This window comes from Suricata suricatta, chromosome 9 (genome assembly GCF_006229205.1).
Source record: "Suricata suricatta isolate VVHF042 chromosome 9, meerkat_22Aug2017_6uvM2_HiC, whole genome shotgun sequence".
Classification (NCBI taxonomy): Eukaryota; Metazoa; Chordata; class Mammalia; order Carnivora; family Herpestidae; genus Suricata; species Suricata suricatta.
Genome location: NC_043708.1, coordinates 88,216,666 through 88,230,299, shown reverse-complemented (window position 1 = coordinate 88,230,299; position 13,634 = coordinate 88,216,666). Strand labels below are relative to the sequence as shown.

At 37.7% G+C, this 13,634-nt stretch overlaps 1 protein-coding gene and 1 long non-coding RNA gene across 2 annotated transcripts in view; one reads left to right on the top strand and one right to left on the bottom strand.

Moving 5' to 3' along the window:
* SECISBP2L (SECIS binding protein 2 like) overlaps positions 1 to 13,634 on the top strand; it is a 65,730-nt gene that overhangs the window by 26,638 nt on the left and 25,458 nt on the right. Inside the window, exons 10-14 of the mRNA XM_029951418.1 lie at positions 56 to 223; positions 342 to 483; positions 8,026 to 8,195; positions 9,124 to 9,256; positions 10,778 to 10,940. Coding sequence (XP_029807278.1) covers positions 56 to 223; positions 342 to 483; positions 8,026 to 8,195; positions 9,124 to 9,256; positions 10,778 to 10,940 — 776 coding nt within the window. The remainder of the gene's footprint in view (positions 1 to 55; positions 224 to 341; positions 484 to 8,025; positions 8,196 to 9,123; positions 9,257 to 10,777; positions 10,941 to 13,634) is intronic.
* Positions 8,188 to 13,634, bottom strand: part of LOC115301504 — a 33,933-nt gene continuing 28,486 nt past the window's right edge. The window contains exon 6 of the long non-coding RNA XR_003913140.1: positions 8,188 to 8,407. This is a non-coding gene — a long non-coding RNA (uncharacterized LOC115301504). The remainder of the gene's footprint in view (positions 8,408 to 13,634) is intronic.

Here is a 13,634-nt window from a genome sequence, read left to right as displayed (position 1 = left end):
CCTTAAGGTAGACTTGTGTGGAATCACTAACAGTGTTTTTATCTGCTTATCTTAGTTGGATGATTTACCTGAAAATTCACCAATCAATATAGTTCAGACTCCAATACCCATTACAACTTCTGTTCCTAAACGTGCAAAAAGTCAGAAGAAGAAAGCTTTAGCAGCAGCCCTTGCCACAGCTCAAGAATATTCAGAAATAAGTATGGAGCAAAAAAAACTTCAGGTATTTATTCATTTTTCTGAACAAATGTAATTGGTAGATTTAGGGGCAGAAAGACCAATATTAATTGCCACACTTTCCTGCTATCACACAGAAAAAATGTTTTCATGTTACTTTGCAGGAAGCTTTATCAAAGGCAGCTGGAAAAAAGAATAAAACACCTGTGCAGCTAGATTTGGGGGACATGTTAGCAGCTCTGGAAAAACAGCAACAGGCGATGAAAGCACGGCAGATTACTAACACCAGGCCTCTGTCATATACAGGTGATGTCATTATTTGAGGAATTTGGTCATATGTTTTGAACGTTGTTAATTTATGTATGTCTAAAAAATCCAGAGTCTTCTCACCAGCTCCTCTCGTGTTACCCTTGCCGCCTCGTCAGCGTACTGCCTGGTCGGAGCCTCCTGTTACCCACCTTTCTTTCCTGCTAACTGTGGTCTATTTCGAAAAGAGTGATCTCTTAAAAATATAAACAGGATTATATCACTCCACTACTCACAACCCTCCAAAAGCTCTTGATCTCCCTTGGAGTAAAGCTCAAGTCCTGACTAAAGCTGTATCTTAGCTGATGCTGTGATCTTTTTGCCTCCATCACCACTCTCTCCGGCACGCAGCCAGTCAGCCCCCTTGCTGTCCCACAGACACACCCAACATGCTCCTAGCTCAGTATCTTTGTGCTTAACTATTTCCTTTCCCCAGAATTCTCTTCCCTTGTATATCAGTGGTGGTTTGTTCTTTCAGGTCCTTCGGGCCTTTCTTCAAATGTCAGTTGGTGTAATTGTGAACCAACTAATGTTTTTCATCTCAGAGGTTGAAATAAAAATCACAACTAGTTTGGCTTTATAGCTTTTAAGTTGGATAATGGGAAACTGGAGTTTTGATCAAGGTGTGTGTGTGTGTGTGTAAGAGAGAGAGAGAGAGAATAGGAATAATTTGGCTTTCTGCTGAAGTAGTAATGTATATCTTAGCAAACCTTATCAGATTTAAAGTTTAGCAGTTTTTTTGCTCTCCCTCATTTATTTTCATAGCCTTAGTTGTAGAGAGAGGGAAGTAAGATAAGGGAAAGGGAAAGGAACCAACAAAAAGCAGATATTAAGAGGCAGAATTGAATATTTTGTTTCTTATTTTCCTATGTAAAGGGTCTGTCTTTTGAGAAAAAGATAATTAACAAAGTATAACTTGAATTCTGTGTGCAAAACATTTAAATCTGTAGCTAGTTACTTGTCCAGTATAAACTTTAGCTGTAAGTAACTGTTAGTAAAAATAATATTGAATGTGTACTAAGCTTTTGAGTTGCATGTTATTCAGTTGAGGAGAGAGGCAGTTACATCTCATGGAAGAGTAAAGGACTGTAGCAGGGGAACTGAGGATTAGCAGTGTTCTGGAGGCAGTACGGCCTCATGGTGACAAGCAGGGACTTTGGAGTTTAGCCGCCTAGGTTCTAAATCTGTTCTTCTGTGTATGATCTTGGTAGGTTATTTCCTGGCATTAACATGGAGGTAATGACAGTACCTAGTCCGAGGTTGTCTTGAAGAATAAATGAGATGGCACATGTAAAGTGGTCAAAAGAGTGTCTGGGTAGTAATTACTCAATAAATGTTAACTAATTACTGTGGAGAAGACATTGTTAACCTGTGATGCTTCTGATGGCTTCATTGTTATAACTGATTTATTTAGCAAATCTTAATTTATACAGCTGTAAATATTTAGCTGGAAAGCATGTCAAGGACTTTGGAATTTTAACCTGTGGTTAAAAAGTGCATAATCTAGTTGGGGAGAAAGACCTACACAAATAAATAATAAAGAGCAGTGCCTTAGTAAGCATACCAGCAAAGTTTTTATGAACTTGCAGAAGAGAAGAGTGATTTATGTCAACAGAGAGTTATGGGGAGGATGTTATAAATCACTTCACATATGATAACATTTGGATCGGGCTTTGAAGGGAGAGTACAGTTCTTGTCAGATGGAAAGGAGATTAACCTTTAACCTGTCACCAGTGTTTAAATTGGAAAGTATTGATTGCAAAAAAATGGACTTTCTTGGGGAGTCCAAGAAAAGAGACTATTGTCAATATGTCAGAAGATTATGAGGAATTGATAGTGTGTGTTTGTTTGTTTGTCTTGTTGCTGATGGAATGTAGAAACATGTCAAAGAGGACTCCAAACTCTCCTAGTTGGAGGCTTTTGGTGATTATAATGATATCAAACAGGGATGATGGAAGAAGAATTTTTGTTGGGAAGAACAGAATCCAGCCCTGTTGAATTTGAAATGCTAGTTAGGGATATGCTGATGGTGCCTATTTAACATGGAGTTATACATGCAGCTTAGGTTAGAAGTCAGTGAGTTTCAAAAAGAAATGGATGTGTAGCTATGGGAATACATAAAGTTGTTAGGGGAAAGAAAAGTTAGGAAGAATATATTCAAGGATAAAGTGTTGTGGAATGCTCAGATTTAAAGGACAGCGAAGAGAAGAATTAGATGCAGTGATTGCATGCTTTTCTGTGATCTTGACAATAGCATTTGTGAGCACATGGATAGGGCAGAGACCAGACTGTAATGATTAGGGAAGTGCTGAGGAGAAAGCAGATTCTTCAGGACCTCTGGGGAAGATGGACACATAGGATGATCCTAAGCTCATCACGTCACTCATCGACAACTAGATAGCATCCACATCAGTGTAAATAACTGATAAAGCAGACTACTGAGAAGTTTAGTAAGGAAGGAAAGGGGAGTGATAGTACTTTAGAGTGAGGGGTAGCTAGTCAGGGGAATGGTTTTGTTGGTTTGTCTGTTTTTTGTTTTTCTTTCTTATATATACAGAAGATTTTAGCTTCTTGTTGGGAGTAAGAGAAAAGAGTTGGGGGTCAAAGAAGACCTTGAAAGATGAAATGGAAATGGGATAGAGCAAGATCCTTGAGAAATTAATCCTGAGATGGGATTTCTTTTTTAAAGCTTTTTATATATTATTTATTTTTGAGAAACAGAGAGTGTGAGTAGGGGAGGGGCAGAGAGAGAGAGAGAGGGAGAATCTCAAGCAGGCCCTGCGCTGTCAGCTCGGGGCCAGACGTGGCACTTGAACTCATGAAACCATGAGGTCATGACCTGAACTGAAATCAAGAGTCAGAAGCTTGACCAACTGAGCCATCCAGGTGCCCCCTGAGATGGGATTAAGAGGAGAGGTGGTAAAATGCAGTGAACAGGAATTAGGATGCCTGCTGCCTCTGCTCTGGCATATATACATTTAAATTTTTAAAAACTATAATTTATTGTCAAATTGGCTAACATGCACTGCGTAAATTGTGCTCTTGGTTTTTGAGGTAGATTCCCGTGGTTCATTGCTTACATACAACACCCAGTGCTCATCCCAACAAGTGCCCTCCTCAATGCCCATCACCCATTTTCCCCTCTCCCCCACCCGCCATCAACCCTTAGATTGTTCTCTGTATTTAAGAGTCTTTTATGTTTTGCCTCACTCCTTCTCTGTTTGTAACTATTTTTCCCCCTTCCCTTCCTTCATGGTCTTCTGTTAAGTTTCTCAAGATCCATGTTTGAGTGAAAACAAGATTTCTGTCTTTTTCTGTCTTTTTTTACTCTGCATAATACCTTCTAGTTCCATCCATGTTGCTGCAAAGGCATGATTTCGTTCTTACTGCCAAGTAGTATTCCATTGTATATATAAACCATATCTTCTTTATCCACTCATCAGTTGATGGACATTTAGGCTCTTTCCAGAATTTGGCTGTTATTGAAAGTGCTGCTATAAACATTTTTGGAAAACCTCCAAATGCATGGAGGTTGAAGAACATCCTACTAAAGAATGAATGGGTCAGCCAGGCAGTTAAAGAAGAAATTTAAAAATATATGGAAACAAATGAAAATGAAAACACAATAATCCAAATCCTTTGGGATGCAGCAAAGGCAGTCCTAAGAGGAAAATACATTGCAATCCAGGGCTATCTCAAGAAACAAGAAAAATCCCAAATATAGAATCTAATAGCACATGTAAAGGAACTAGAAGCAGATCAACAAAGAAACCCCATGGCCAGCAGAAGAAGAGAAATAATAAAGATCAGAGCAGAAATAAACAATATAAAATCCAAAAAACTAGTAGAACAGATCAATGAAACTAAAAACTGGTTTTTCGGGGGAAAAAAAAAATTGATAACCCCCTAGCCAGACTTCTCAAAAAGAAAAAAGAGAGGACCCAAATAGATAAAATCACGAATGAAAATGGATTTATCACAACCAATCCCTCAAATACAAGCAATCATTAGACAAGACTATGAAAATTTATATGCCAACATACTGGACAACCTGGAGGAAATGGACAAATTCCTGCACACACACACACAAAACCAAAAAACAGCAAGAAATAGAAAATTTGAACAGTCCCATAACTAGTTAAGAAAGTGAATCAGTTATCAAAAAATCTCCTAACAAATAAGAGTCCTGGGCCAGATGGGTTCCCAGGGGAATTCTACAAGATGTTTAAAATAGAATTAATACCTGTCCTTCTCAAGCTGTTCCAAAAACAGAAACATAAGGAAAACTTCTGGACTCATTCTATGAAGCCAGCGTTACCTTGATTCCCAAACCAGACAGAGACCCCACAATAAAGGAGAATTACAGACCAATATCCTTGATGAGTATGGATGCAAAATTCTCAACAAGATACTAGCAAATTGAATCCAACAGCATATAAAAAGAATTATTTACCATGATCATGTGGGTTTCATTCCTGGGCTGCAGGGCCAGTTAAATATTCGCAAATCAATCAGTGTGATGCATCACATTAATAAAAGAAAGGGTAAGAACCATATGATCCTATCTGTAGATACAAAAAAAGCACTTGACAAAATATAGCATGTTTTCTTAATAAAAACTGTCAAGAAAGAATAGAAGGAACATACCTAGACATCATACAAGCCATATGTGAAAAGCCCACAGCTAATATCATCCTCCCTGGGGAAAAACTGAGAGCTTTCCCCTGGAGAACAGAAACATGACAGGGATGTCCATTCTTACCACTGTTGTTAAACGTATTGTCAAAAGACCTAGCATCAGCATCAGACAACAAAATTAAAAGGCATAAAAATTGGCAAAGAAGTCAAACTTTCACTTTTCGCAGACATGAAACTACATGGAAAACCCCTAAGACTTCACCAAAAGGCTGCTGGAACTGATACATCAATTCAGCAAAGTCTCAGGGTACAAAATCAATGTACAGAAATCAGTTGTATTTCTATACACCAGTAATGAAGCAACAGCAAGAGAAATCAAGAAAGTGATCCCATTCACAATTGCACCAAGAGCCATAAAATACCTATGAATAAACCCAACCAAACCCATAAAATATCTGTATCTTGAAATTATAGAAAACATAATGAAGGAAATTGAAGAAGACACAAAGAAGTAGAAAAACATTCCATGCTCATGGATTAAAAGAATGAATATTGTTAAAATACCAATACTACCCAAAGCAGTCTACATATTCAGTGCAGTCCCGATCAAAATTGCACCAGCATTCTTCTCAATGCTAGAACAAACAACCCTAAAATTTGTGTGGAACCACAAAAGACCAAATAGCCAAAGTAATATTGTAAAAGAAAACCAGAGTGGGAGGCATGGCAGTCCCAGACTCTAGTAATAATCAACACAGTTGGTAATGGTATTGGCATGGAATGGAATAGAGAAGCCAGAATTGGACCCACAAATGTATGGCCAACTAATCTTTGACAAAGCAGGAAAGAGTATCCAATGGAAAAAAGACAGTTTCTTTAGCAAATGGTACTGGGAGAACTAGACAGCAACATGCAGAAGAATGAAACCTGACCACTTTCTTACACCATACACAAAAACTCAAGATGGATGAAAGGCCTAAACGTTAGACGGGAAAGCATCAAAACCCTAGAAGAGAAAGCAGGCAACGATCTCTCTGACCTCAGCTACAGCAATTTCTTGCTTGACATATCTACAAAGGCAGGGGAATTAAAAGCAAAAATGAACTGTTGGGACCCCATCAGGATAAAAAGCTTCTGCACTGCAAAGGAAACAAACAAAGGCAACTGATAGAATGGGAGAAGATACTTGCAAAAGACTGATAAAGGATTAGTATCCAAAATCTGTAAAGAACTTACCAAACCCAATGCCCAAAAAACAAATAATCCAGTGAAGAAATGGGGAGAAGACATGAATAGACTCTTTTCCAAAGAAGACATGCAGATGACCCTCAGACACATGAAAAGATGGTCAACATCACTCATCACCATGGAAATACAAGTCAAAAACACACCGAGATACCACCTCACACCGGTCAGAGTGGCCAAAATGAACAGATCAGGAAACTACAGATGCTGGCTAGGATGTGGAGAAAAGGGAACCCTCTTGCACTGTTGGTGGGAATGCAAACTGGTGCAGCCGCTCTGGAAATCAGTATGGAGATTCCTCAAAAACTTAAAATAGGGCTATCCTGTGACCCAGCAATAGCACTACTAGGAATTTATCCACAAGATACAGGAGTGCTGATTCATTTTTTCTTAAACATTTATTTATTTTTGAGAGAGAGAGAGACAGATGATGAGCAGGGGAGGGGCAGAGAGAGAGGGAGACAGAATCCAAGGCAGGCTCCAGGCTCTGAGCTGATGTGGGGCTCTAACCCAAGAATTGTGAGATTATGCATGATCTGAGCTGAAGTCAGGCACTCAACCGACTGAGCCACCTAGGGGCCCCCATTTTTTTTTTAATGGTTATGTATTTTTGAGAGAGTGAGCAAGTGCAAGTGGGGGAGGGGCAGAGAGAGAGAGGGGGGAGACATAGAATCTGAAGCAGGTTCCAGGCTCTGAGTTGTCAGCACAGAGCCTGATGTGGGGCTTGAACTCTTGAACTGCAAGATCATGACCTGAGCCATTGTTGGATACTTAACCAACTGAGCCACCCAGGTACCTGGCACAATCATTTGTATTGGACAGCAGCTTCTCAGGGGAGTAACAGGAGAGCTTTGCTGCTAGAACAAGAGGATTGAGGTTAGAGTCCTTGGACTGCTAAAGGACTGGGTAACCACTACTGGGTGAGGGTATCCATCAGGTGTAAAAGAACTGCTGAATAGTACTGAGAGTGCAGCCAAAGGGGAAGATCACTCTTCCCTGGTGGACAGAAATGAAGAGAGGAGTGACAGACTATTTCATATAAGGGTAATGGGTTTTTTAATATTTTTTTTAGTGTTTATTTTTGAGAGAGAGTGAGCATGCACATGGGGGAATGGCAGAGAGAGGGAGATGGAGACAGGATCTGAAGTGGGTTGTGTGCTGACACCAGAGAGCCTGATGCCAGGCTTGAACTCATGAACTGTGAGATCATGACCTAAGCTAAAGTCAGACACTTAACTGACTGAGCCACCCAGGCACCCCTATATAAGGGTGATTATTATGTAAGAATCAGTAGGAATAAGGAGAGGCACAAAGTTTTGAAATTGCACAGAGGTAGAGTGGTTCTGCCTGAAGACCAGTTGCAAAGATTCGCTATGCTTGAGGCTTGCTGCTGTGGAGTAGACCTAATAATTTATTTGTCGCTGCTTTGGATTGCTAAATTAGTTACATGCATTGGCTTTGTCATCTTTATCTTACAGAGGTTAAACAGATGCATAAAAGCATTGTACCTAAGAGATACTGTATGGTCCTCTCTTACTCCTATTATGATGTCTATTCTCCCACAAGAAGAGGATGTTCTTGTAGATTTATTATTACAGAATTTTCATAGTATGCGGTGCTGGCTGTAATAGTAAAACTAATGTTCTTGTTTGTTTTTAGTGGTCACTGCAGCTTCTTTTCACACGAAAGAATCTACTAACAGAAAACCTTTAACCAAAAGTCAGCCCTGTTTGACATCCTTTAATTCTTTGGACATTACTTCCTCTAAAGCAAAGAAAGGAAAAGAGAAGGAAATTGCAAAACTAAAACGGCCCACAGCACTTAAAAAGGTAAACCACAGTCTGGGGATGTTTATTTTTCAAGATAAATAAGGATTTAAATCTGTTTTGCAAAAGTAGTTGTGGCATTTTAGCCAACAGATTATTATGAGATGTTCATAGGTATACATCTTTATGATGACTAGTTAATTGGTAGTTGGGTATATCATCAGCATCATGATTATCTTTTTTTATTGATTAAAGCCCTGGCAGATGAATTCTTTCTGTAAGATTTAAAAAAAAAGACAAAAGAAGTTAAACATTTAGCGTTCAAAACATTGGACTGTAGGAATAAGAAGCCCTAGATTCTGGTACTAACTTATATGGTTTTAGCCCTTTCTTACCCATATCTTCTTCATCTATATAAGTTGGGATAATATCTGTTCTATTTAACTCAGTATTTAAAAATTTTTTTTTTTTAGTTTTTTTGGGCATAATCTCTAGACCCAACACAGAGCGTGAACTCACAACCCTGAGATCTAGAGTTGCATGCTCTACCAACTGAGCCAGCCAGGCGCTAACTCAATATTGTGAGGAACAGAATGAGATAATCCATGTCCAAATAATTGAAAACTGCAAAATGTAAATCTAATGTAATTATGACCTTGTTTGCACACTTGTTATTTTATCCATTTTTGTGGAAACTCTAGTTTGTCAATAAGGAGTTAAAGAGTGAAGGAGATGTGGTTTGATATCTGTAGCATTATGTAGCATAATTGCCTTCCTTTATTTTGCATAGGGTATCTTTTTCAACTACAAGGCCTAAAAATACATTTACATTTTTGCCAGTCACTTTCTTTGTAGCCAACTAAACATGTAGCCAACCAAACTCTTCATGTTCATTTTTAAGTGAACTATATCTGTGTAATAGTGAACATTTTAATCATTCAGTACATTCTTAAAGAGTGATCAGTAATTGAAGACTGGTAATGACTTTTAGGTTATTTTGAAAGAAAGAGAGGAAAAGAAGGGCCGTTTAACTGTGGACCACAACCTTTTGGGATCTGAGGAACCAATAGAAATGCACTTAGATTTTATTGATGATTTGCCACAGGAGATTATTTCCCAGGAAGGTAAGATTGCCCCTTTCTCCCTTCTCATGGAATGGTTCAGAGTATTTTAATTGATAAGCCTTCATTAGTTATTATCCTGATTGGAGGATATGCTCCATATTTTATCTGAATTTCTTTATTTTTGAGAGTAGTTTGTTTTGAAGATGTCTCAGTAGGGAGATACTTAGCAGGGGGAAGGGGCAGGTGTTATATAGCAGAACTGTGGCATTTTTGAGCTTAAGTTTTGAATTTGTTGTTTACATTAATAATTATCTCACCAGTGTATCCTCTGTAACTCATAGTTCTTTTCATTTTGTCTTCTTTCATGTCTAGAACACTATTGGCTATTTTCTTCACAGGACTATTTTTCATTGGATTGTTGATTTTCTTTCTTGCTTTTATGAATTAATACATATACCACAATGAGTAGAGAATTACAAAGCCTTTTGTAGTTCAGGATTCAGTTGATCAATAAGATACAGTCCCATACAGTAGCTAGCACATAGCATTTTGAGTGGAACCTCAGCAAAACTGTACATTCTGTCTGATATTTTTACTACTGTGGAAGAATGATTTAACGAGATCCCTGGCAAGGTCCATTTTTCTGCTGGCATATATGTATTCCTTTCTGCAACACCTTTAAGTCTGATTTACCATATTAACTGGTAGTGTTCCATTGTGCTTAGAAAAATGAGTTTGCTTATAAAGATTGTTCAGCTAGGACATATTTGGCTAGCATTCCCCCTTATTCTCAATTAAATATCTTTGCCTTTGTATTTAGGTTTATCCATTCATTCAAAAATGGATGAATTCAACATTCAAGTGCTTATTGAACACCTATCATGCGTATTTTAGTAACTGGGTTGGGGGTAGGAAGGTCAGAAATGTAATGAAGAGTGGATTGTCCTGCTTCAAAAAGCTTATCATCAGTAGGGAGATAAGATACATGTGTAACTTTGCTAATTAGTGGACTGAGTTTAGCTGTTTAGGAAAGAAGCAGTAAATGAAGGGGGCAGTCAAATCAAGAGATGTTTTCTAAAAAATGAGGCTGCCTGAGCAAAGAAGCAAAGACCAAATGAGAGAGAAACTGGGGTGGTGTCTGAAGAAATCAGAAGTGTGTGGAAAGAATGAATGAGGTAGAATTCATCATTGCCAGCAGCAATGGGAATTTGTAGACAGTTAAAAAGTGTAATTCTAAGAAATAGGTGAAAAAATCGAGGTGAAGGAGTTGGGTGGTAATATGATCTGTAAAGAGGTCCAAAAATTTTTACCTTTGTTCTTCAATTTAAATCTTCTAAGAATACATGTTTTAGATCATTGGGCTTTCTCTCCTCTCTCCTGTTGAGACTTAACAGGCTGTACTTGATTTTTAAGAGTATGTTTTAAGAGATAATAGGAAGACTTCTCATTTTTGTAGTATATGAGAAATGTTTGTGATATTAACAATTCCCAACTCGTTAGCTTCTGGAGAATTTGGAAGTTATACAAAAGACAAGAATTTGAAGTTTCTAAATTCTTTCCCTTCACCCCACATCTCCACAGATACTGGACTGAGCATGCCCAGTGATACTTCACTCTCTCCAGCAAGTCAGAATTCTCCGTACTGTATGACACCTGTGTCACAAGGCTCTCCAGCTAGTTCTGGGATAGGCAGTCCGATGGCATCTTCTACAATAACCAAAATCCACAGCAAGAGATTTAGAGAGTAAGTTTTAGTCTCATTATTGAGGTTGAATAGTTTAAGTCTCTTGATTGTAGTTCTGAATACAGTATTGTCATTACTTGATGGGTTGAGCATGCACTTCAAAGATATTTAAGTTCTTCCTTCTTTAACAGCTAGTTTTATTGTACTTAAAGCATTTGATTTCTATCAGCTATTAGTGTTTATATGAAAGTGATTTTACAGTAAATATATTCTTTTTATATCAAATAGTGTTTATACATAAGCCTGGAAATTTGGCTTCTTGTATTTACATATACAGTGCTCTTAATAGGCACTTTTTCCTGCTCAAATGCTTTTGTTTTTTTGTTTATGTTATTGGCCTTTCAGAAAAAAAACCCTGTTTAATGAATAAATAACAAATTTCTAAGACCCTGTTCGCCTTAAGATAAACCTACTACATGAAGCTGTTTGTTTTTAAGCAAATGTTTGTAAGTTTTAAGATGCCCATAAAATGAGTAATCTTGAACTAAAAGTTACTGCTATGAAAGATTTTAGGATTTCAACATTTGTATAGATATATTTATTTTACATTTGAAAATGACATGAAATAATCCCAGGGTGAATATAAAATCGGTATGAATCCCAACCATATTGGTTTATTCTATTCCTTTTTTATTTTTATTGAAGTGTAGTTGATACACAGTATGAGATTGGTTTTAGGTGTATTGCATAGTGATTTGACATTCATATACATTATGAAACATTCATGGTAAGTCTTAGTTACCATCTGTCACTCAAGTTATTAACCGTAGTATTGACTATATTCTGTATGATGTATTTTATATCCTCATGATTTACTTTATAACTGGAAGTTTGTACCTTTTAATTCCCTTCACCTATTTCACCTGTATCCCCACTCTCTTCCCATTTGGCAACCATAATTTTATTCTCTGTATTTATGTGTCTGTTTCTTGTTTTATTCATTTGTTTTGTGTTTTAGATTCCATGTATAAGTGAAATCATATGATATTTGTTTTTCTCTGATTTATTTCACTTAGCATAATAATCACTGGGTCCATCCATGTTTTGCAAATGGCAAGATTTCATTCTTATTTATGGCTAAATAATTTGCCACACACAGTATATACAATATTTCACACATAATCACTTTCTTATTTTCTTTATTCATTCATTTATTGATGGGCATTTAGGTTGTTTCCATTCCTTGGCTTATTATAAATAATACTGCAGTGAACCTAGGGGTGAATATATCTTTTTGAACTCCTGTTTTTGTTTACTTCAGGTAAATACCAGGAAATGGAATTGCTAGATTGTATGGTATTTCTGTTTCCACCAGTAGTACATGAGGGTTCCCTTTCCTCCATCCTCACCAACACTTCTTGTATTTATTTATTTAATTTATTTTTTAATTTACATTCAAGTTGGCATATAGTGCAACAGTGATTTGAGGAGTAGATTTCCTTAATGCCCCTTACCCATTTAGCCCATCCCCCCTCCACAACCACTCCAGTAACCTTCTGTTTGTTTTCCATATTTAAGAATCTCTTCTGTTATGTCTCCTTATCTGTTTTCATATTATTTTTGCTTCCCTTTCCTTATATTTAGCTGTATTTTTGTCTTAAATATGTCACATGAGTGAAGTCATATGATATTTGTCTTTCTCTAATTTCGCTTAGCACAATACCCTCCAGTTCTATCCATATAGTTGCAAATGGCAAGATTTCATTCTTTTTGATTGCCAAGTAATAACTCTGTTGTTATATATACCACACCTTCTTTATCCATTTATTCGCTGATGGACATTTGGGCTCTTTCCATACGTTAGCTATTTAAAAAAATTTTTTTATGTTTATTACTGAGATAGAAACAGAGCATGAGTGGGGGAGGGGCACAGAGAGAGGGAGACCAAGAATCTGAAGCAGGCTCCAGGCTCTGAGCTATCAGCACAGAGCCCGACATGGGGCTCAAACCCATGAACCATGAGATCATGAACTGAGCCGAAGTCACCTACTTAACCAACTGAGCCACCAAGGTGCCCCTCCATACTTGTCAGTACTGCTGGTTTAAACGTTGGGGTGCGTGGGCCCAGCACACCTGAAACCCTTGGATAGATACCTAGTAGTGCAATTGCTGGGTTGCGGGATAGTCTATGTTTAATTTTTTGAGGAACCTCCATAGTGTTTTCCAGAGTGGCTGCACCAGGTTGCATTCCTACCAGTAGTGCAAAAGAGATCCTCTTTCTCCACATTCTTGCCAACATCTGTTGTTGCCTGAGTTGTTAATGTTAGCCATTCTGACAGGTGTGAGATGGCATCTCATTGTGATTTTGATTTGTATTTCCCTGATGATGAGTGATGTTGAGCATTTTTTCATATGTCTGTTAGCTATCTGGATGTCTTCTTTGGAGAAATGTTTATTCATGTCTTTTGCCCATTTCTTCACTGGATTATTTGGTTTCTGGGTGTTGGGTTTGATAAGTTCCTATAGATTTTGGGTACTAACCCTTTATCTGATAGGTTGTTTGCAAATATCTTCTCCCATTCTGTCAGTTGCCTTTTAGTTTTGCTGGTTGTTTCCTTCACTGTGCAAAAGCTTTTTATTTTGATTACATTCTAATAGTTCATTTCTGCTTTTGTTTCTCTTACCGCCAGAGACATGTTGAGTAAGAAGTTGCTGTGGCCAGGTCAGAGAGATTTTTGCCTGCTTTCCCCTCTA